Here is a 25,126-nt window from a genome sequence, read left to right on the forward strand (position 1 = left end):
ACAAGTGATGGACAAACAGCCTGCATCCCTACTCCTTTTCCAGCAGGATGCTTGAAAATACTCAAAAGAGAGTGTGGAATACTTACAGAAGAGTTAGCAGAGAATGACTGGAGAATATTCTCAGTGAAACCATGTTCCAATCTTTTTTTTTTTTTTTTTTAATTTCTTCTGGCTAACCTACTTCACTTTCCCTACTGAGGGACACTGCCTCTGTAATCATGACACAGCCACTAACCGTCATACGTGATGGGAAGCCATGAGGGTTCATTATGATATCTGGACAGATTCCTGTATCACAGAATGGCATGTCTTCCTGAGGAACAATCAGTCCACACACCCCTGCAGAAGAGAAAACATTTCAATTCACAAACAGCAAACCACCAGCAGGGCTGACGCTCATCACCAGATTTTCTTTAGTGTTTTCCTCCTCCTCTCTTTCTCATGGATCACTTTTTACCCAGATTCATTACCATGACCGGTGCTCACAACCTGCAGGATAGAATCACCAGCCCTTGTGATAGGACTAGCAAAATTAGCATACCCTTACATAATGCTCCCAGTGATTTGTGAGTTAGCAAATTAGGGAAGAAAGCTTTAGATAGAGTTTTCCAGAGGCAACCAGAAACTTCTGACCAGTCAGATTGGAACATCTCGAGGGAGATGTAGTTTCTAAAGCTGATGATAGAGATCCTCAAAAAAAAAAAAATGAAGACATAAGTCTTTCTGCACTATCTCTTTGGACTTACAATATTATTATTGCTTTGAAATTTGTTTATCATACAAATACAGCTTGCTAAATACAGTGAATAAAACCAAATCAAGTTAGGACTTAGGGACACAGAAGAGCTAAGTAGGAGGAAAAAAAATAAATTAAACCCCCAATTTTTTATTCCAGTAACACTCATTTGCTGAGCAAAAATTAGTTTTGATTAATTACAAGTAAAATTTACTCCTCAGACAGCTTATATTTTGTCAGTTCATGAACACGAACTGTACCTTTAAAAGTTTGAAAGCTTTTTTTAATCTCCATTAGTACTCAGTGTAGACCAAACACAACTTCCCAAACTCTAAAACTATTTAGGAAAGATTAAACAGAAACATGAAAACTCATTTAAATAGTCTATTGTACATCCCAACTTTCTCCATCCAGACCTTACAATGGTTTCTACCCTGAATTCTGCAAATCAAAACATCGCAGCTTAAAATGAGTGAGAGGTCTAACATTCAAATTCAGGTGCTAAAATACAGCTGCTTAAGCCTGTACTCCTTTGAACCAAAGCTACTGTTTCAGTTGGACAATTTCTTCCAGAAGCCCTTAGAGCTGAAAAAACCTGCAAGCTATTTGAGATCAGCCTGCTGCAACTGCCAGAGCAAGCTTTGGGAACAGTCCTGGAGCAGAGGGGGCTCTTGGAAGACTCAGGGTGCTGGTTACATCCCTAATGAGGCATCTCCCGAGCAGCCAGTTCACAGGGGGATATTGGCGTCTGCTCAGGAGGGAGCTCCTCTTCCACTGTCCAAGTAAGACAGGGATAGGTGTATGGGACAGTAGTTAATAGAATGGGAATAGTAAGTATGGGGGAAGGGAGCAGAAAAAAACCCCCAACCTAAAACGATTGGAGCGTCTGGGGCAGGGGTGTTGTTGTTGTTTTATTTAGTTTTTAAACTTATTCAAACTAAGTTTCATTGTTCTACTATGATAAATCAATAACATCCTCCTACCCCTCCCTGCCAAGCAGCAATCATTTGCTGAAAATGGAAACGAATAAATAAGTAAATCAAACCCACTATCTCTTGTGTGCACAGCCTTTTTATCCTGAAGTTGTACACAAAAATACTTTATTATATCTGTATTACGGCACGTACATTTTGCCTCATTTGCATTTACTTCTAAGAAAGCATTAGCTTGCATCTGGACTCCCCGGCACCTGTAAGCCAAAAATTAAATCTTAGCTAACTTAAAATTACTTTAGGCTCTGAAAACCTTTTATATGCCAAGCTGGTTCCCATAGCAGACAGCCACTGTGTTGTTTGTTTTGTGTGAAAGTGAATGATAAAAGATCCATGAAATCGACACAGAAAGGCAGAACAGCAGAAAGAACTGAGGGCTCTCCATCATAGCGGCTTCTACCCTCCGCTGACTTGTATAACAATGGGACCTACACACCCAACTGCAGATCTAACACAGCTGTGCATTTCATTAGATGAAGAGCACTAGTGACACAAGTAAATAATTAACTTATTCTGGTCCGCTGACTGTGGTTATGAGACCAGTCATAGCTGACAGATTTTAATACAAGTTAACACAAAGACAGCATAATGAGCTTAGAAGTTAAAAACAAAATATTTTGACAGAATCCAGCAATGTGAAGCTCGCTAGGCCGTTTATAAAGTTTCCACTTTACAGAGGAGGGGAAAAAAAAAAAAAAAGAAAAGAAAAAAGAGAAAGCTATAAACCTCAATTCTAAGCTTCTGTATTTTAAGAAGTAGCTGAGTCTGTAAACGATCTATAGCACACCCAGTTTATTTAGAGAACAGGACAGAGAGAAATATCTTCCTCCTCTGTGTTTTAATAAAGTTCTTTCTTTATCATAAAAAACTGCTAAAAGCCACTCAAAGACACCTTTCCTATATACAACACTACTTCTAAAAGCAAGTAACTGCAATTAATTTCAAAAATAAAATCCTGATTGAATTAAAATTAAAATCCTCAAGTAAAAATCCTGATTTTATTTTGCAGTCATTTGCCTTCAGAAGCTCTTTAAGAGCCGAATAATTGCAAGTCTGCACTCCAAGCTCCTGAATTTGCTACTCTTTTTCAGCCCAACCCCTGAACCAGAGTTTGCAGTGGGGCATTACAAGGCAAACCTCGTGGTTCTGCATTGCTGAGCAGCTGCAAAAAAGTGATCAAGTGAATGAATCCATGTAACTGGAATTATCAGTTGCAACTAGCTAATAAAACAGTAAAGGAAAAAAGAAGGGGTTGGATTTAAGACAGCTTCAAGTTCCAAATGTTGCCTCATGCAAGAACTGCACTGCACAATGAGCTGCCCAACCACCCCTCCTCCAATATTCATACACAGGACACACTCAAACTAGTAGGTAACTTTGCTTTGCCTCTTACTACAAGTTTTTAAGATTTCCTAATTATTACAGATTTAGACAGCACATGAAAACCATTCTGCAGCATTCATACAGTAGATCCAAAATAGTTTGGTTTCTCCCCCTTCTTTCTCTTCACTGTTCTTATACAATTTCAGACTAAAGGCTGTTCTGTGATGGGCCTGAATCTGCTCTTATCTACACAATCTGTAGTTCTGACCTAAAACCCGAATGAAATATTAATAACCACAAAAGCCTGGGAAAAAAAAAAAAAAAGCGATGTTTTGTTTCAATGTGGACTAACAGGATAACTGTACATTTGAGCAAGAAAGTATTCAGCAGCTTGCTGTAACTATTTTTTTTATCAACTGAAAACCAAACTGAATTCTCGAAAAGAGCTTTGAATATCAATTTTGTAATGCTACCTCACAAAAAATGTATAATTTAGAAAGATATGCCTCTCTCTCAAAAAACAAAAAAACCAAAACAAAACAAGTTGATTACTAAGCATGGTTAGCTTACTGCAAGGATAAAAGGATAACAGTTTAAATGAGAATAAACTTAAATCAGACATCTATGGTGGTTTAACATGCAAGTATAAAACAGGCATAGGCAGTGTTTTTCAATGCTATTGTACGGCAGCCAATAAATGACAACCCTGTGACTTTGCATGATGGCCCCCATCCTCACACACACTATCTGCATCAATCCCAGCATCTCAACAGCAGTGTATCTCCACAAGGCCCTGTGAGAGCACAGAGATCCTTTCACCCAGAAAGTACTTTCATCCTTTAAGAGCTTTTTTTTTTCTTTTTTTTTCTTAATCAGGAGAAAGTCAGGTTTCCATAACTGATGTATTTTATGTGGTTGCTTTTACAGTTTGCTGACAAACACCACCATCCACAGACTTGTAAAACAGCAGTTCAGCAGGGAGGGGGCAGGGGGGAGGTTGGGAGGGGGCAGGGACAAAACACAACAGTATGGGAAAGTTTTTCACCAGGCTACGATAAGATGCCTTCTATACACACACATGCCAAATGAAAAAAAAAAAAAATCATCAAATAAGTCAAAACAACCTAATATAGAAAACTAATTACTACCAGCAGGAGGGACATTAGAGAGCAAAGGAGACTAAGTGAATAGAAGCAGCAGTAATACCAGTTTCTATCAGCAAGATAAAACGAAGCGCATTACTAAATGTGCTTGTTTACTTATTCTAATGACATGGTGGTAAAAGAGCTAAAACTGACTTGAAAGGCATCTATTTTAGATTTACCAGACTTGCCAGGACTTCAAAATACTCCTGAGATATAAGAATATGTCAGATAATTAAGAGAAGTTATAGCTGTAACACCGCACTATGTATTGTGGAAAAGTGACAAAGAGATCTGCAAAAATAAAGTAACGTACCTCTGCTTCAAAAGTCTCTAATTACACACTGTGTTGGCTAACTAAGCATAAAACAAGTCCAGAAGAAAAAAAGTGCTGCATCACATAGGCTTTGTTCAATATTAAATCATTCACTGATCTATCATATCACTTGCTACATCCCATTTGACATAAGAGGTAAAGAACGGAATTAAAATTAACAGATAAATAATGCATAAGTAAACTTGATTAGTTTTCTTATTAAAAACATCACTCCAAATGAGAGGAGGTGCTAGAAGACAATACAGTTTGTACACTGCTTTCCCATGAGCTGCTGAATGGTCTGATGTGATAAATTTGCATAGTCTGAAGCACACAAAGAGCTGATTAATTGAAACCCTTACAATGCTTCTGGAAGCAGCTATTGTAAAACAATAACCATAGGAACTTTACAAAATACACATGGCTGAATGAGTCAAGAGCTTAATAAAATGTGTGTTCAGTATACACTATTTGGAAACAGAATTAGAGATTTTTATTCTGTGCCATAAAATGCTAAATCACCCTAATTTCAGAGGTTCAGTTGAGGATTTACTGAAAAGGTCAGAAGGTTACCTGTTTGCTGCTTGAGATAAAGAATGCTGCAATTTTCTTCTTAAAACAGCAAGCTAAGCAGTGGTTTGTTAAAATAAATAAATAAAAATTATAAAAAAAGGTAGGAGAGGTTTTAATAGCATTCTAACTTCTCGTTTTCTCATATTCAGCTTCCAAAGGCAAAAATAAGCTAAGCTATTTCTACATTTCCTAATGCCTGATAACTACTGATCATCCCACATTCCTGCAGTTGATAACAGCAAATTCTTTTTAATGCCACTTCAATAATTTAATTCCTATAAAACCACTGATGTTTTATTAGATACAAATGACTAAGTCTGACTTGTAACACAGGGGGAAATTACACAAGTAGCCATTTAAAACTAACATCTTACTTTGCATGTTCTGCCTGTATGCACTGTACAAAAGCCCATTAGAAAGAGAAGCTATTTTCAACTATGAAGTTATGCAAGCAGTAGGCAGATGCTTAAACTAGTAAAAACTTTATAAAATAAGCAAGGTCAGATAAGTGGTATTGTCATGAAAGTTCATGTAGTTGACAATGCTCTGAGCGGATTTTGTTTTGACTCTAAAGAACATGTTTCATTTAGGAAAACAAAGACCATCTTTCATGAATTTAAACTCGCTTCCTTGTCTCTAGAGTTGTTTAAGTGCAGATACTTCAGAAAGGTTTAATCCTTTATCTTAGATCTTCAGCTATTAAAAAGCTTCTGTTTGCCAGTTCAAACAATCTCTTGCTTAAATACAGTTTTTCCACTCCTCAGGAATACTGTTCAGTATTGCTGCTTAGTTCTGTGATCTACAGGACCTTTGTTGGAGGTGTTAATCCTTTTTCACATGAGAGACTGAGAAATGTTCTTTCAGAGAAGTGATATATTGCTTTTTTTCACATCAAAGGAGCCCAACTTCTTCCTCATTGTGACTTGTAGCAAAGCAAGAGGAAATCTGGAAATATAATAATTTAGTTTGTATGGAACTCAGATGAAGCTTCTTTAGCTTAACAATCCTCTAGCCTTCTGTGCTTTGAAAAGTGACTTTGCTTGAAGAATGCAAGATTAAAAACCAAAATAATTAACAAAAAAAGTTTCTTTGTCCTTCTGGAAAATATGTGATGCAACGTAATTAAAACAAAGTCCTACAGGTTAAGATAAGTCCTCCCTGGTAGGTATGTGGTTTTTTGTGAGACATTAGACACTGAAGGACTTATAGACTAAAGCAGAAGTCCTACTGCCAGACACATTACTGAAATGTCCAGCTTGAAGATGAACATTGAGGCAGAGCAAAATATTTGCTGGTGTGCTGCCCAACACAATGTGATGGCCTCATTAGATTTTTTTTCTCCTCCACATACACTTCTTCCTTTACACATCTTGAAGGAAAGGCTAGCACTTACCAGCAGTTTGGAAGAAGTGTACTTAAAACATGGACTTGAATGGAAAGAGGGTGTGGTGGACAGGACAGAAGTGGTGACCCTTGCCAATACATTGCTGACACGGGAGAGGACACAAAGACGGTGGCAAGTACAGAGGTACTGTCACATAGAGATTATCATAGAGACTCCATATTATTATTAGAGACCTACAAAATCTACCAACATATTTTAAAAAAGGCTCTTCTGTAATAAAAGGCTAAAGCTGGCTATGAGCTTCCATCTGTCATATCCCAGACACAGTGCAATTCTGCTATTCTGCTTCTGTCTGACCCAGTGACAAAGTATACCTTCAGAATACAAACTAATTTGGAATACAGAAAAAAGCCCCCCAAAAACCCAAACCTTGAGAAAAAAACCCAAAAACCTTGAGAAATGTGGCTTGTGCAATCTCTTATTCTATACATGTTTAACTACTCTGAAACTACTACTACAATTCTGTGAAATCAAATCTCATGCCTTTCTTCTAGAAAATAAAAATACTTCACAGAAAAGACTGACAATACAGAAAGAGAAATAGGCTTTCTTTCCTCATTGAATCAAGATAACCATTAATTTAAGCTCGTCATGAGTTTAAATGGCCCTATGATGGGCTTAAAGCTAACATTCACATATTAAACTTGAAGTCGTCATCACCTGCATCCAAAGATCACAGAACAAATTCAGGGCTAATTAAAAATTCTCTCAATCAAAAACGTCAAAAGGTTAGTATTATGGCTTGTTTCACAACTGTCTATATTCCTCTGTTACAACAGATTCTTCTCCAATTATGCTAGAGAAGGATGATAGTAGCTGTATTTTTAAACAGCTGGCAAAGGAGATTTTCCCTTTCTTTTTCATGCCTTTCTTCCATTCTGTTACTGTCTCTGATCCAACATAAATGTCAGTATCTAATTCTGTACCATTAAATGGAAGTCGCCAAACAGTGAACTCCTGTTCTGGTCATTACTTTTTTTTTTTTTTTGGTATCTAACACATGTATCTTCCCCACTAAGAATCTTTTCCCCTTCTCCCATTTATTGAAACATCTTTCCCCATAAAATACTACAAGCCAGTGAAACAATGTATCCTACTAGAATATAATAATGTAGAATACGATCACTCCCCTCAGTGACACGAGATGACTACAGATTGATGTATTGGCCAAAAAGCACATGTCTGTAAACTCTGTAACACAGCTCTTCCAATGTTCCCTCTGATACCCCCAAACCCATGCTGAAAGGGACATGTGCTATTCTGAATAACTGATGGTTTTGGCTTATTATTATTATTATATGTCCAAAGCACAGATACATGGGGGATTAGTCATTCTAATTTGATGCAATGTCAGGCATAATTATGGGCACCCTCAAGGTTTCCTAAAGCATTTAGGATGTTGTTTTTCATGTTGTTTTTCCACAGGTATTTTACTTTGGAAAACAAAACAAAACAACACAACACAACTTACCTTTCCATGGCTTTTGGGATATTACCACCAAAGAAAATACCACCAAACTCCAACACTGTGCATATTAGTTGTTTCTGCATATGATCATGAGTATCTGGGTTTGATGAGGAGCTGAAGTATTATGCAATGTCTGCCTTAGAGACCTCTAAAATGAGCTTGCTCTAGACAGTGAGATGCCCTAGCTGCATTCAGTGGTATAGAAGGCCCTAGAGCCATACTGCAGCCTGGCTGACACATTTCTGTTTCCTTCTGTAATTTTTTCAACTTCTACCTTTTCTCCTCTGATGGCTCCAGATTCGTGGAGCACCCTTTTTCTTAGTTTTTGGAGAGGTATGAAAATCAGTTCCATTTAAATCCTGTTCAGCTATTTCAGTAGGTGCATATCAATAACCCAAGCTAGGAGAAAAACCTTACCTGGTTAAATTTTTCATGCAAACCCCATAAATATTTATCATGATAAGCAAAGCAACTTAATATAATTTATTGGCTTTTTTTTATATTGTTCTAGTAAGAAAATCTGTCATGCACAGAACTTACCGTACTGTTATACAATAACTTGCAGCTAAAATGCCAAAGGCCACTTATAAAGAAAAAGGACTAATTATATGCTCAAAATATATGTAAGTGGGATTTGCTCTACAAGTAGTCCTAGTCTTAAAATTAATGCACATCTTCACTGTGTACAAGATTAAAAAAATCATTTGGAAGAATTCTACACAAAACCTCCCTGAAGGTTCTTCCTGGAGAGAAGGAAGGAATGGGGTAGTAGAATCATTTCAACTGCTAAGTTCTCTGCTTGCCTCTGTAGCTAATGATCTTCCCCCTCTCACTTACCAAAACAATCCTGTAGTGCAAGAACCAGCCTGGATTTAAAAAGGAAAGTCAAGAACGTACTGCTGCTGCTTTACTGTTTTGAAGCCTGCAGTAGATGCTGGCTTCCAAATCACTTGGGGACTCAGTGAGAACTGCTTCCTATTTTTAGATCAAAAACGATCTTGAAAATACAATCAGGAAAAATCTTTCAATACTTATTAGTAAATTAGTTTCAAGAACCAGTTTTACAGGTCCATGGAAAGATACTGTGGAAGCAAAGGTGATTCTTGAGACGTGAACGTAATGAGAAATCCTGCTGTTGACTGTAGTCTAAGGAAAACAGCCACAAAAACTTGAGGCAACATCTGCTAACAACTCACAATTACCTACTGCTTTTTGTAACCATTTCACTTCTTGTGACTGTTAGGTTTGCTCTAGATATATGTCCTGATCACCAAACCTAGAGACTGCAGAGGATTACTGTATATGCTGAAGATTCTTTAATACCCCTCCTACATCTCCCAGTCCTTTGAGATTTAGAGAGGATGCTCTGAGTTACCTTTTTGTGCCATTTCTGTCAAAGGGTGCCCAGTACTTTTTTCAACAGATATGGAAACAGCCTCTTACTTACATCTTACTTAAAATATTAGCACTAGAGAGCTACATACCACCAAGCATCTCCCTAGGAGGTACCCATTTTCAACTCCCAGTTTTAGGATTCAGACGTGTCCCAGACCATGTCCCAGGTATTTTTAAAAACACTTTCCCTTTCTTCCCACAATTGACTAGTGCACTCCTAGTTGTATCCCTGATTTTGCTTCCCTTTTACACCATGCTATAAGTTATCTATCTGTAGCCTTGTCTTTAGAGCAATACTTCTGCACAGATGGCTTCCAGACATTCTGTTCCACCTCTGGTCTTTTCTGTCCATTGAGAGTAGGTCCCTTCTCTCTTGCCTCCAATCTCTCTCTTGATAACCCACTTACAAATCTATAATCTAAAGCCAGATTGACACTAGGAAAAAAAAACTATCAAAACCCAAACAAAATACCCTCAATACCCTGTTCTTATTTAAAATGGGTGACTACTGTAGCTTGCAGATTCATAAGTCAACAGAGAGCTGTGCTTGCCAGTTCCTCTCCTCAGTTACAGAAACATCATTGCTAAACCAGGTGAACGTAAAAAAAAAAAAAAAAAAAAAAAGATATGGTTTTCTACCCCTGCATTCATAAAAGATCTGAACCAACCAATGGATACATTCACATTGATATCAAGTATGTATAGTAGGCATTCCCAATATGCATTTTTTTCATTAAATGTGTAGCTTACCTTTCTGCCCATGACGACTACTAAATTTATCTCCAATTTCTGGACGTCTAGTTTGCCTCAACAACATTTTGATCAAGAAAGCATCCTCTGCATTTGATGAAATCATTACTTTTTCAATATAAGAATCAGTTGCACCTTTGTATCTAGCACAAGAAGACAAAACATGAGTTTGACATCTATAAACCAAATACAAGTTACATGCAACTATCTATGTGTTGGTAAGCTGCTGGCTAAACTGTAGCCTTCGTGGAACTTATACATGGTAGGCCACTGGAGCAAAGATTATATGTAAGTTCCAGAGTATGGTATATTTCTAGAAAAGAAAAGACTTCAGAGATATAATAGATACAAAGGCAGAATTAAAGTGAACTCATAAAGAACAAGGAGTCATTTTTTGTCAAGTTGGCTCTTCTTGGTGAAAAATCTTCCTAGAATATTTCAAATTTCTGAATCTTCAGTTAAATAAAATGTGCCCCCTCACTAAGCATATGCATGTTCTCTGCCCTCCCACTCATCCTCCTTTTCTCCTGTTTCTTCACTACTTCATCCATGAGTGACTCCCCTCTTCCCTTTACCTCTTAGCTCTCTCCTTGGTTGCTCCAAGCAACCCACTCAGTGATTGCTCTCTATACACACCTCTTCAGGAGGGTTTCTTCCTCTCTTTGCAATTCCAGCCTTTCAGGTGCCAGAATCAAACTTATTAGTGATTTAGTGGCTAGGTATGTCTAAAAATAACCTAGGGCTCTGAAAAAAAGACCTACAGAACTAGGTCTAATTTACAGAGGGAAGTTTACTCCTTTGACTTTTATAGAGTTGAGAATTTTCTCAGCTATCTTCCATGTACCTTCCCCAGTTATAAGGTTATGATGCAACCTACGTTACTGGCACATCTTTGTACTGTGGTTGCTGAGGCACACTGCTTCCTTCCAGAGGTGTCTGTGTCACAGTTGGCATAGATTTGTTCACAAGGACTTGTTTATTTTCTACTTTTTCACCTACAAAGAACAAGACAAAAAAGCATCATGAAAACATATCTGGCTATCTCTGTTAGAAACACATTTTATAAATCTTGAAAAGGTAAGCTGGAAGACAAACCAGGAGATACATGTCTGGGAAGTATGCCATTTTATTTTACTAAATATTGCATGGCAAGGGAATCATTAGACTAGTTGTTTTGTTGGGGTTTTTTTTTGTAAGGAATACAGAAGAGCTTGCACACTGGGTGCACTATGAGAACAGATATTCAACATACCCAGGGTTTAAAGAATACACAAAGGCATCAGAAGTCATCTGTTGTAAATATGGAGAAAATTAACAAACAATAGTGGTAACTGACAAGTTTTAGAAATTCACACCTAAATTCAGGACATCACATCATTTCCACAGTGAGATGTGCAAGACTACTTTCAGTCTCTCTTTGCAATTACTTTTTTCCTATTATGTTTGGTCTCACACATCAGCTGATTTCCTCTCCATTCCCTTATCCTGCCCTTCACATAGAAAACCAGATTGGTAGCACGCCCAATGATACTGCTGCACATCAAGTACCTGCCTCCCATCTCCTATACAAAATTACACTGAACTTCAGCCTATGTCTCTTCTGTCTAAATGAGCTATTTCAAACAGGTTTTTACCAAAACACTGAGAACAGACTTAGTCTCTAGATGGTCCTAGTCCTACCTATCCAAATACTTCCAAAGATTCTTGCCTTTTTTTTTTTTTAAATTAACTTTGAAAGCTCCATTGTGATATGTTAAAGTGCAAAAGTGACCCAGTTGTGCTGCTATAATGGAATTAAGTTCAGTGCTTTTTACTGCACCTTTCTTACTAGATCTGAGCAGATTTATTAAGCTATTTCCTAACCGAAGGATAACACTATATATGAATATATGAGAAATAAACAGTAAAAAACAATTGTTAAAATTTGTTAGTTTGGGGAGATAAGGAAAATACAAATTCTAATGCTTCAATAGACTCACACTGTCAAACACATTCCTCTACTTAAATATAATGCTTCCTCTTCTCGTGTACAAAAAACCCTGCCTAATGATTTATACTGCACTGCTTTAAGAAACAAACATTTATAGCATTATTTTAATTTCCAATACAATCACCTTCAATTAAAAAAAGTATAAAGTATAATATATATATTATAATAATATATATACTTATATAAATTATATACTTATATAAGTATAAAACACGATGCACATGAAATATTAACAGAACAACTTTTATTTCAGAATATGGACATGCTGTGACTTAACATGTAGTCTGACATACCTGGAGAGCAGATGCCATCAGCATCTAAAATTTCATGGCGCCAGATGGGTTTGCGAGTAGCTGCATCCAACATTGGGCCCATAACTTTATCAAATGTCTGGTTTGTGTAACGCTTCAGTGTACACTTGGCATTCTTATATACAAGACACCTTCCAAAACCTAAAATATAGCACAAACTCGTCTGCCCAGGAGTTCAAAGATTTCTTACAACACATTATCAGAATCCATGAAGAATGCTGATCCACTTGCTGAGGTACAAAATATAAAATATTTTTTCATTATTTGAACAATTCATTGTCTTGAATATGCCAGCATTGCACATGGATACCTACTAACTAAAAATCAGATCATGCACGCTACTTTTTTTAGATACTGACTACAGTCCAATTCTGACATTGTGATAATCCTCCTCTATGACTTTGCATACACATGGACTCATCTTTCCTCTTACCTTTGGTGGTCCACAGGGAGACAAAACATGGGAGGAGAGACTGTAATGGGATCAGAACAGCACCTCTTTCTTTTAAGAAACTTTAACTTTCATTCATGTTTGTGGTTGACACAAGTTAGCCTACCAGGCATGGCCTGATTGAGTGTTTCATATAATCACCCCATTACTCAATTTTTCTCCCCTCTGAAGAAATTCTGAATTACATATATTGTTTTAAAATAGGTCTGTTTGGGGCTTTAGATGAGAAAAGCAGCATCTCTGGAATTTCTCTCCAAGTACTGAACCTCACCACATTAGTAAACATTTGTATCACATTTAGAATTACAGACAGCCAAGAGCAAGGCTTTCTAATAACCATACATTATTTAGTTAATTTGAAGGATGTCCGTGGCCACATACAGTACATCTATATCTTTAGATTACGTCAAGTAACTCCTGACAAGCACCACAGCTCTCCCTGTAAATGTTACCAGTCTAGGAGAAAAGAAAACATTCAGTTTTAAATCATGCCTGTTGTTGTTTTAGAAAAGGAGGCATAAATTAAATGCGGCAGACATTAATGCCAAAGATACATGTCTAGGAATACTATTATTGCTGCCTAGCAACTAGGAGGAAGAGAGTGTGGGGGGAATAAAGTCATGGAAGAATTTGATTTTGGCCACCCAAAACTAAAACCAATTTGATCACACTGCACTATGCCTTCTCTCAAGGGAATTTATTTGGAAAAGAGAGAAAAGAGAGACTTAAGTTTTCAGGCAACTCTTTTCCAGCCCCCAGCAGCATTAACATAAAGCACTGAATAATTCTGGAAAGAGTTAAACAGCCCAGCCCAACCCAAATATATGTTTCATTTAGTTACCTTCTATTTAGTGCTTATGTACTTTTCCTTAAAATATTACTGCACTGTACAGATTTTTTTTTCAGGGAACCAGGTCATTGGTTTATTTCTGAATACATACTAAAAATATTTTGCTTTAGACAATAGGCAATACTGCTGTTGTTCCCTCAGAGCATCAAGTTTGCAATAACACAAACTGCCAGGTGATTCATTTCTGTCTAACATACATTCAGAAGTCTAATCTATTGCTTTTGTTACTGGTGAAAATAATGAGACCTCTCTGCTAGCAAGGAACAAAGGCTCAGGTAACCATCTAAAACCAAGCCCAACAGAACTAATTATCAAATACCTTACATTTTTTGTAAGCTGTTTTCAAAAAGGGGCCATTTATACTTTTTAATTTGAGGTCAAAAGTGAGCCTTTTTTTTTCTTATAATATCCATACTCAGAAATTCATTCACACGTTGGCAACTTCACTGCACCACTGCAAACATGGAATTACAATCACTATTCATGCAGAAAACAAAGAAAAGCATTCAAAACAGTTTTGGAATTTGATTTCTTAATTGGAGATGTACTGGTATACCTGCAACAGAAGTTATTATAGGGTAACAAGAAGTTTATTAAAATGTCTTATAACACACACTGAAGAAGGGAGAAAGGATTGATGGTAATTACCTCTGTCCAAAGAGGCCTTGTTTAAGACCAGAGCATCTTCTATATCATAACCACTGTAGCTCATCACAGCAACTGTAGCATTCTGTCCAGCAGGCAGTTTTTCAAAATCTATCAGTTCAATTGTTTTTGTTTTTACCATTGGCTTTTGTGGATAGGCTAGAAGATACATAAGAGTATCTATTCTGTTTCTTTGATTGTAGCCAATAGTACCTGAATGTAAAAGAAAAACAAAAGTGTGTGAACATCAGTGTGTTTCCCAGAAACGTTCTGGCTAAAAGAGCAACATAATGCAAATCAACTAAACTGAAGAATTTCATCTAATAACAGAAATTCTTGAAGAAGGGAAAAAAACACATAAAAAGAGACCATATCAAAACAATTTTACATTGTTATATTTAAATACAGACGTAAATGGTTTCTTAATTTAAGCTTCCTAAAAGAATTATTATTATTTTTTCTTAAATAGGAAAACCCTCAGCATCAGTACAAAGATAACAGCAACAGAAGATATCGAAGTCAGGTCCTATATGACTGAATGAAAATAAGATTTCTTTTTCAATTGTGACACTGATTAACAGTGAAAATACAAAGTTTGCTTTTATTGTTCTAATAGCCACGGGCTTTTTTTCAACAGCTGAAATTGCATTTCATAAAACATATCCAAATTTCATGAGACTCAACAGAAAAACTCCTATTGAGTTCAGAAGGAACTGCATATTAAGGTCTGTATTTTCCACGTCATATTTCCTTCCTTTTCCAGGGCAATAATTAGTTCAACAACAGCCTGTGTTAGAATGCCACAAAGTATGAACAAAGCATACAGTTAGCAGCAGCCAAGACTGATTTACTTTCTGAAATTAGAAGTGTCATTGCTAGAAAGACTGCAGTAAAAGTTCCCTCACGATATATTTGTCTTTTTACATGAAATTAATTTTAAATTTACGGCTCAGAATTCAATCCTTTGTATAGACCTCCCAGCTTGAGACTGAAATTTTTGGCCCTGTCCCATCAGACTGCCAAAGTGTCTTCTGAAATCTGAGGAAAAAATAATTAACACCCAGCAGGGAAACATAAACTGTTGTGTAGCAGAACAAAAGTGAAGGCAATCATATGTTATTAGAGTTTGCTGTACCAAAACTATGCTATATCTCTAAGCAATTAAGAAATTATAGTCTGAAAAGTTTTAAAGTTTTAAGTACTAAATACTTTGCAGTACTTGTGCTTAGGAGGCAAGTCTTTCAAAACCTTTCAATTTTCTCCTGCAATTTCAGAGGCTGGCAGCTTCCAAGGGAAGGTCAAAACAGCCAGCATGTAATGAAGACTTCACATAGCCTGAGTACAGTACAGCTGAACACAAATCAGAGCTTAGAGGAGGCTAGCTTCATGTTTTTTATGCATCTCCTTGCAATTTCCAAATATCTGCATTTAAATAAAATGTCTAGAAACCCAAATACCTAAATGAAGCAGCATCACAGGCACTTCCAATAATCTCCTTCTCCTTAGCACCAAGCTCTCTCCTAAACCACCACAGGACTACTCTTCCCAAGGACAAGAACGATGAAATAGCTCAACAGACACTATCTGAAAACAGACTCTTATAACAAGCTTTGGCATGCCTGGACTTTCCTTGGTTCTAGAAAATGGTTTTGAAGCCACAGGCACATCATTTTTAAACAGCAAGGAAGACATGGTGGAGTTGACAGGATTCACTTAATGGCGGCTCTCGCTCCTGAGCAGTTGTTTTTCTGCCTTTTTCTTGGAGAAGGAAGTTAATAATCCCTGAGCAGCATTTTCTGTCTCCAGTAAGCAAGCTGGCACGGCCTGGATCATAGAATCATAGAATTGGCTGGGTTGGAAGGGACCTCAGAGATCATCGAGTCCAACCCTTGAACCACTGCTGCGGTTACCAGACCATGGCACTGAGTGCCACATCCAGTCTCTTTTTAAATATCTCCAGGGATGGAGAATCCACTACTTCCCTGGGCAGCCCATTCCAATGTCTGATCACCCTCTCCGTAGAGAAATTCTTTTTAATATCTAACTTAAACTTCCCCTGGCACAACTTACGACCATGCCCTCCATCAACACTGAAGATTTTACCAGTCATCTCCTGCGAGACCACCATCTGAAGGCCCTACGACTTCTGATGCTCCCTCAGCCATTACTATTAGACATTTTTTTCATTGCACTTTGATTTAAAAATTGGTTTTCCAACCACACAACTAGGAAAATCTACTCCAAACTAAAAACTCAGAGGTTCAGACTATATTTTCCCTCTGCACCTAAAATGCACTGGTGGCATTTCAGGATAAGCTGCCTGCTGCAGAGCTCATTTTAAAAGTTACATGGATAGGTACATTTTACTGGTGTTGAGAAAAAACCTCCTTAGTTAGCCAGGCCAACTTTCACTTTTTAAATGCTTGCAATTTTTTTTTTCTCCTCTGGGAGAAACAATGCATATGCAGCTCATCGGCTGCACCTGCTACAGTTCACTGCTTGGGGATGCTAAGATGGGATGAAGTCTGGAGAACCTGATCATAGCCAGCCTTGTCCATTATACCCCAGTAACAACCTCTGGAAGTCTCTGGTATAACAAGGATTAGAGACTACACTTTTACATATTTCAGGTAACACAAATTACATCTCTCTTGCACGTTTCATGTATTTCAAAGTTGTCAGATGAGTCTTGTTACTGTTTGTATCAGACCAGGAGCCATGAGCAACTGACATCATTGAGATTTTAAATTTCAATAATAAACTGTATTCAGGAAATTCTTCAGGAGCTGAAAGCTGTATCAAAATAAATATATATATATATATGTATGTATCAGGGATGGATATCCTAGCAGGAAACTGGCAAGAGAATTATTCAAGAGCACAAGAGAAATTAGCCAAAAAGCATGTGGTACAGCAGCAATATTAGTCCTAATTGCTAGGATTAAAAGGTTATACAAATAATGCCTTCTCTAGACTTGTCTAACAAACCACAGCCTTAAACCACAACCTGCTTATTTAAAATTAAGAAGCTCTCTTCTTCTGAGGACTGGTGTGTTGGGACAACCCCTCTGTGTGGGCACTGAAATGAAGGAAGTCACTAGCTTTATTTCTGTTTTCTCTCTGAAAGAACAGAGTCCTTGTTTGCTTCAGCCAAAGAGCCAAGCAAAAATAAAGTATAATTAAACTTCACCATAACAAACCCCGCTCACAATGACCCACATTTATAATCATCACACCAGCAAGAACCTATTTTTTTTCATTGGTAATTAGCCTTGTTTAAAGCAAAATACACAAGATTGACCTGGATACAACAAAGATAATTTTCTTGCTTTTCTCAGCACTTGCTATACTGTGGATGCACATGAGCAATTCTTTCCTGTTCTCAGTTTCTTTACAAGTTGGTTTTGTTTTGTTTTTTTTTCTTTTAATGTATCATTTGATCATTTCTCAGCATGAAGTAATCAGTACATAAATGATACCTATTGATATTTAGCATAAATAGGATATTGTTATTCTGATACAGAAAGTATTGAGAACTCACCAGAACTAACAGCCAGCTAAAAGAAGTAATACCAATACTCTAAAATAAGTAATACACCAATTCTCTGGTGTATTACTTACAGCAACATTAAACTGTACAATCAAAATTAACAAGCATACACATAAATCAATCTACTTAAGATACAAGCCAATAGGACTAGTACTGCACAAGCCAAGGAAAGAATTGCTGTATTTCCCTAATTTCACCATAGATTTACTACTAACCTGTCCTGTTATTTATGCACAAACCAACAGGGAAAAGAGTAGAATTTTTAAATGCTACACTGAACCTTGTGGAGGGGACTCCAACTCAGCTCAGGGAGATTTCAGAGCATGAGTATTAAGTAATCTGGATGTTCAGCATTTGAAATATTCTTTTCACTGTAGAAAGATTTTAAAATCGGTTAAAAAGATTATGGGTAAAGTGGGGAACGTAGCCTGGCTCATTTCTGCCTCAGCACCTCTGTGTCTGCTACCAGGGAGAGCAGCAAAAAGAGATGAGAGCTGAGCAAGGGGTGAGCTGGCAAAAAGAGATGGTGTTGATGGTGTTGCAGAGCACAACTGAGCCCTGGGCACACAACATCCAGGTCAAGCTGTGATGATTGACCAGCAGCAGCCAGTTTTGCTGACATTTGTTTTGATCCTCTGCCAATAGGCTACCTGTAATAAATTTAGGAGCACTTTATCTCTCAGCCCTCTGACAAGCACTTCACAACTGTCAAAACCCAACAACCCCCAGCACTTGTTTCCTTGAAGAACATGTTTTTTCAACTCAAATTTAATCTCATTCTCAACTTGACGTTCAGCTGGTCACAGCACAAGGAACAGCAGTGTATCAAGGGCTTTGCTGCTTAACAGTAGCAAAGCAGAATGTCCATGACACAGTAAGAGGTGTGGGGTTTTTTGTAATACCAGAAGAAGTTGCTTCAACATAAACCTCTCACCCACCTACCACCCTCCCCTCAAATGCTTTCTGCTCTTTCATGGGCTAAAGTCACCCAAACTCTCCTTTGCTTACTCAAGATTGTGTTATGACTTTTGGGTAGAAACCACAGCTTGCAGCTGGGCTGTGAGAGCAGAGAGTTTGCTTTGTGCACCCACACCTCTGCTTTCACAGATGTGCATATGCGTGCGCAATATGGTGAGCTACTGGCAGGAAAATATGTATGTTTCTTAATTAGGTTTTTACACAATGCTTCGCAGTCACAGAGGTACAGTGTGTAAAAGTGACTGATAATCCTGCATCTTGATGGAACAGAAAAGCTCAATTTAAAATCCTTTCCTTAATGGTAAGGCCCTTGGATCTGCTTAAACATTATTTTAGCAACACACAGAATGCAAACAGTGCAGGCTCTTGTATTTTAATCTTAAATACTTCTCAGATTTTAAGCTACAACTCTTAACTTTGCACTGTAATGTTAATGTTCAACTGAGGTCCTTGCAGCTGCTGTTGTAGCAGCCACTAATCATGACTTCCCGTCAGTCTTACAGTTCAACCTACAACATACATAGTAAATTACCTATGCCAAAGCAGAGGGATTTTAATTTCAGTGAAATCCAGTTTGTTCACCAAGCACAGCCCTAGCCCTCCAACCAAATAAATCATTCTGCCCAGGCAAGTGAGGTACTTTTCTGGGCATTTAATGTTATCCTGAAGAAACATTAACATTTTAATACCTAACACTTCTCAGGGATACAGGATTACAGACTTTATTGCAAGATCTGATGTCCACCCTCCATTTATTTGTTCTTTCACACTTTTCCACAGCTTGATGTTGCTTTAGAAAGAGTAAAGACTGTCCAAAGCTGCTGGCACAGGCCTGTGACGTGGTCAGAGTTGAGGAACACAAGGCTCCTGGCCCAAGCATGGGGCTCCCTCCACACTCCCAGGTTTTGATAGTCAAAGGAGTGACACAGTGGACTTGGACATGAGACTTTCTACTTGGCAATGTTGGATCAGGAGCTGCTCTGCAATTTCAGGATGGTGGATGAAACCAAAGAGGGTGAAAGGTTACTTAAATGAGGGGGTTTGAAGTACTACATCACATCTTTTCATAAACACAAACAGAAAAAAGAATGTGTAATATTTCAGGAATATTCTCCAAGTCTCCTTTGATCAAGAAGAGTAGAGAAGAATCTTTTCTGACCCTACATATTGCCACTCACAGAGGCTTTTAAAAATTATTTTTAAGCAGTTATTACAGAAAGCTTCAGGTGTTTGCAGATACTTAAGGCAAAGCAAAATATAGCTCAAGTCATGTGCCAACTTTTAAAATGTGCTTTTATCTAGCTGCTTATTCTTTGAGTCAGGTGTTTTGTCATAACAAACCGAAACAAAAGCTTTTTTTATTGCTCAGGATATTCAATGGCTTTTGTGTTCCTAGCGTCAGCAGGAACGTCAGAGGATTGTATCCAAGGAGCTAAATGTGCAAGACCTAGGGTCAAAGCAGCTGAATACACCAACCCCAGAAAACACAGACAATGAATTGCAAATGACACTCAAAACAAAACGGCAAAAAAACCTTCACACAGAAAACTACAAAAGAACTCCACAGATACTGAATTGGCTTTCTGTACACACTGATCCTGCTTAACTGTGTGTGGTAACTAACCAAACCTTCTGAGACTAATAGTCATAAAATAGAGACTTGGGCGCGGGGGAAAGATAATGGGATGGGGGAGAACTGTAAGGAAAAAGATTGCATTGCTTTTTTCCTTTTTTCTTTTCTTTCTTTTTTTTAATTTAAAGGAAGGACATGCATCTGTTGCTATACTCTACTATTTTGATGCACTGAACATGAAAACTCAAGTTACTTTGCTATTAATTTTGCCAGGGAAGTCTCACAAAAGGTGCAGTGTTTAAGTTTGAAACACAGAGCACCAAACAAATGGTTTAGTAAACTAAACAGAAGTGGCAGTTTTTTCATGATACAGAGTTGTTCTACTGCAGCTCTTAACTTGCAAACGAGCCATTAATACAAGACATAAAACCAGCATGTACAGCACAAGTCTGAATACAGCTGTCTGAATTGATGGACTACTGGCCAGGCTCTTCTTGGGACTCTCTGCAGCTTGATCACAGCCTTTGGATCATGACTTGGATTCTTTAATGCTAGTTTAGCTGTGTATTAAAGGAAGGATTAGAACTCAGCTAGTATAAATTACCCACAACAGCAAATTTACAAAATGGTTGTTCTTTTAAAAACCACCTATCAGACTTGTAAAAATAATTATTAAAACATCAGAAAATTTATTTTGTTTCACCCATTTTGCTGAGAGCCCATGACTTGACTTCTTCTTCCAAAGGAAACTGACCCAGGAAGTGTTCAAGTAACTAAGCTCTCTTTCCTCCACATTTTGATTCCTCTTGTTCTCTAATGTTAGTGTAATGATTTATTTCTTTATTTTTAGGGCACCTACTCAATTATTCAAAGAAACTCTCCTCTCTCTGTGTTTTGTCTTGCTTTGTGGCAGCACTTTTAAACACTTTTTGTCTGGAAACCAACTGCCTATCACAGCATAAAGAGGAAAAAAAAAAAACAAAAAACATTCTGCCAACCCAGAAGCTATGCTGAAAACTTGAAAGTCATGGTTATCAAAATAACCCAACAAAAAGCCAATAGCTCCCCAGTTTCTCCAAATCTTTTAAATATTGAGAGCTGAAGATATAGTCTCCATTAAGTAAAAATGGCCGGTATTTTAATTTGCCCAACTTATAGATTAAACTCTTTCATCCTCTGAGCTAAAGAAGAGCTCGTTTCCTCTTCCTAGCCAAACTTTTATGTGAATGAGGAAGGAAAGAATTTCTGTTTTGTCACTTTTACTACATAACATGACAAATAGGAATAAAAAAACCAGTCTTACCCATTGCTTGTTTCCCCATGGCACACTGGTAAGTATTTCTTGGGGACTGGTTGTGGTGAGGATATGGAATCAGCCCAGCACAGACACCAAGAAGTGTGAAAGGCTCAATCTCCAAATGTGTTGTATCTCTTAAAAGAAAAAATACCAATTATAGAAACCTTTTGAAGAAACATCTCATAATACTTTGATTAAATTCTGTTTAGGAAAATTGTAAGTCAGTAAAACCTCAAAATATGTGTTCACTAAGGAACTTTTATTTTTAATTTTAAAAACCTAGTAACTTTCTTTTAGCTTTAAGTGCTTTGACATGAAAAGAAATGAAAGAGAAAAAAATGAGGGTTTATGAACTTCCACCATGGGGAAAAAGCCTCCATATAACAACAACCTGAGCGAGGTCAGTAAGACAACAAAACATCAGTTTACTCAGTAAGACCCAAAATGTCATAAGGATTTTCTTCTCACAAACAACAGTCCTCCACATCAAATTACCAGTCTCAAAGATCTATAAATCCACAGAGGAAACAGACAAAGGAAGAGCAAGACAGATTCAGATACAGAAAAACCCCAGAAGTGTAGTTTTAGTTTTTTACAAGGTCAGTTATATAATATCAGCTACAGGGGAAACATCTGTGTCCAAACCAGATCCAGTGCCATAGGTGATATGCCATAATAACACACTATTTGAAATGCTCTCCAAATATTTTGGAAGTAATTATGCTGTAAGAAGGCAGTATTGATGAGAAGTAAAAAGAGAGGGATAAAGAGTAAATACTGAGGTAAAAAAAAATTCTCTACCTGGCATGAGCTTCAGAGGAGGAAGTGAATGCTCAGTAAAGACAACTGAATCAGTGTGCACTGGGATGCAAGTAGAGTGATTAACAACTAAGGATGGACTGTAGAATAAAGCTTGGCTGGAACACATCTGCTTTTTAAATCAAGATAAGTAACTAGGAAATGGGGAATTTTGAAATAAAGGTAATTATAACAAAGCCTATCCAAACCATTTACTTCACCATGTTCTAGAGTTATTTCACAGTACTTGGGTTTAGGCATACATTGCATCTCCCACACACCTAAACTCACTGCATTCTAAAAACTCTAATGTTGGACTTCTCTTGGAAGTCTTCTGGAATATTTTTGTTCATTTTTTTTTTAAATTTGATAAAGGAATTAATTTGATTATTAAACATTAAGAGTCTGAAAAGGAAATTACTGGAAAAATCTTTATTATGACAACACTCAAACGACAGTAAAGTACCACAAGCTTGAAAAGGCTTAGGAATTACACATAAGTAGAAACAGACTGAAGAAGCAGGCACTTACATAAACAATGTATGTACTCCTGGAAGAAATTAAATCTGAAAGCTGAAAAAATTTGTAAATTCTGAGAGGCAATCCTAGTGAAATAATTTTAAAGTCCCCAAAATCTTCATAAATCAAAATTATACTTGAGGAACCTAAAAATCACCTGCTGGTCTGTGGACAGTCACTTTTTTTCTCCACTTGATAAAAAGCAACTATTTTAATTGAACTCTGTCTGAAGAAAACAGGAATGATAGAAACCCGGTTTCAGTAAAGTAACTGTGAAATGGTCTCAAAAGAGAAGCAAACTCAGAGTGCAGACAGCTCCCTCAGTCTGCAGAACTTCACAGAACTGCTTACACATCTCAAACAACAAAACAGGAAGCTTTACAATTACTGACAGTGAAGTCAGCAAATTTCTTCGGAAGATACTAGTGTATGGAAATACATATACATTTCCAGATGAGGTATATCTGAAAATATATATCCTATATATACTCTTGGTACCAACACAAGTAGTTTTGCGTTGAGGTTGATCCCGTTTCAACCAAAGAAGATGCAACCTATGCAGAACCCAGTATCTTTTGAAGTATTCCACAGTGCTAAAGAGACCTTCAAACATCTCAGAGCAGTTCAGTTTCTGCAACTCAAAATGCAACTGCCAGAAATGGGCCAAAGAAAGGAAAGAAGTCTTATGAGTTTGAAAATAAGAGTTACAGGTGGGGTAAGGAAGAAACACATTATAGAGTCAAATCCTCCAAAGCAAAAACCCCTAATTGGATTGGAAAGGTAAAGAAAGGATAGTGTAGCTAAAAGAAGCCTCCATTACAAAGGCAGGAATGTTAATGGGATACTTCACAATAGTGGATTGTATCAGTTGTATTACCAGAACAAGTTGTACCAACATGGTTGAACCCTTTAAAATTCAAGATGATCAACTGGGGGAGGGGGGTACACAAATCACCTATTCAGGATGTAGGGAATGCCAATAGATACAAGGAGCAATCTACTCATAATGGTGACAATTCAGATACTTACAGCACTATTAGCTATCAGTAGAGAAGCTAAACCCATAACAAGGTGATGAATAACACAGAAACCTCCCAAAGTTTCTGGCAGTTACCAAGAAGTCATTTTCTTGCACTAGTCCACTGGAAGGGCACTGCCTCCTCCTATTTCTGACTAAACAGTGATTTCATGTGATACGCTCCCATTAATCTTCCTACCTGAGCCAGGTGTCCTGTAACTTCAACTTTTCAGCTCTAGTGCTTTGTGGAAGTTATTTAATATTGGCACAAATGACAGCAATTGTGTGTGCTCCTCTTTGCTCACGCATACAGAAACCAGACCAGATCATGCAAGAGTAATTTCTTAAAGTGATAAAGTCTTCAAAAGCCTGGGCTGAGGCAATACAATTTAATTAACAGTTAATGCATTTCATCTGGCAAAGGTTAAAGATAACTGAAGGTCCCATCCAGCTCCACTGCAATCAATGATGTATTTCTATTGGCTTCGATGAGTACTTGACCAGGTCAAAACATCTAGAAAATCCATTTTCTGCATAAATCTACTGATCTAACATTTCATGGAAATAGCTTCTAACATCTTACATGCAGCCTTCAGTTGACAGGATATTGTCATAGAAACATAAAAAAAGTATAAAGATAGGAGAATTTAAAAATTTAAAAGAGTCATTCCTTTAATGTGGGCTCTTTAGTCAGTCACAAGATAAACAGCCAAAGCATCAGGCCCTTCATATATGTGGAAAACACAAAAATTTGGGATATCTTTCTAAATAAAAATCACATACCAGGAATGGATTTTGCATATGTGGTAAAGAATACACAGAATGGTACAGACATTTTTATCAGGGGCTGTTACACATCCAAAAGTCCCATCCCAATACTTAAGACATTTAATGTAAGCTGGTTGTCTGGAGTCCCTCTACAGACATAAGACATTACTTACAATGAGCAGCCCAGTGATTATAACAAAAAAATGCCACATCAAGAGAAACAAAGGATATACCTTTAAGTATTTTATATTTTTGAGAGTTAGAAACAGAAACTGATC

The 25,126-nt window shown here is 37.3% G+C and overlaps 1 protein-coding gene across 1 annotated transcript in view; it reads right to left on the minus strand.

Moving 5' to 3' along the window:
- Nucleotides 1-25,126, minus strand: part of POLR3B (RNA polymerase III subunit B) — a 79,605-nt gene that overhangs the window by 16,045 nt on the left and 38,434 nt on the right. The window contains exons 19-24 of the mRNA XM_030468058.1: nucleotides 21,752-21,879; nucleotides 14,351-14,560; nucleotides 12,384-12,542; nucleotides 10,978-11,095; nucleotides 10,101-10,243; nucleotides 236-339 (exon numbers count right to left, since the gene is read on the minus strand). Coding sequence (XP_030323918.1) covers nucleotides 236-339; nucleotides 10,101-10,243; nucleotides 10,978-11,095; nucleotides 12,384-12,542; nucleotides 14,351-14,560; nucleotides 21,752-21,879 — 862 coding nt within the window. The remainder of the gene's footprint in view (nucleotides 1-235; nucleotides 340-10,100; nucleotides 10,244-10,977; nucleotides 11,096-12,383; nucleotides 12,543-14,350; nucleotides 14,561-21,751; nucleotides 21,880-25,126) is intronic.

This window comes from Calypte anna, chromosome 1 (assembly GCF_003957555.1).
Source record: "Calypte anna isolate BGI_N300 chromosome 1, bCalAnn1_v1.p, whole genome shotgun sequence".
NCBI lineage: Eukaryota > Metazoa > Chordata > Aves > Apodiformes > Trochilidae > Calypte > Calypte anna.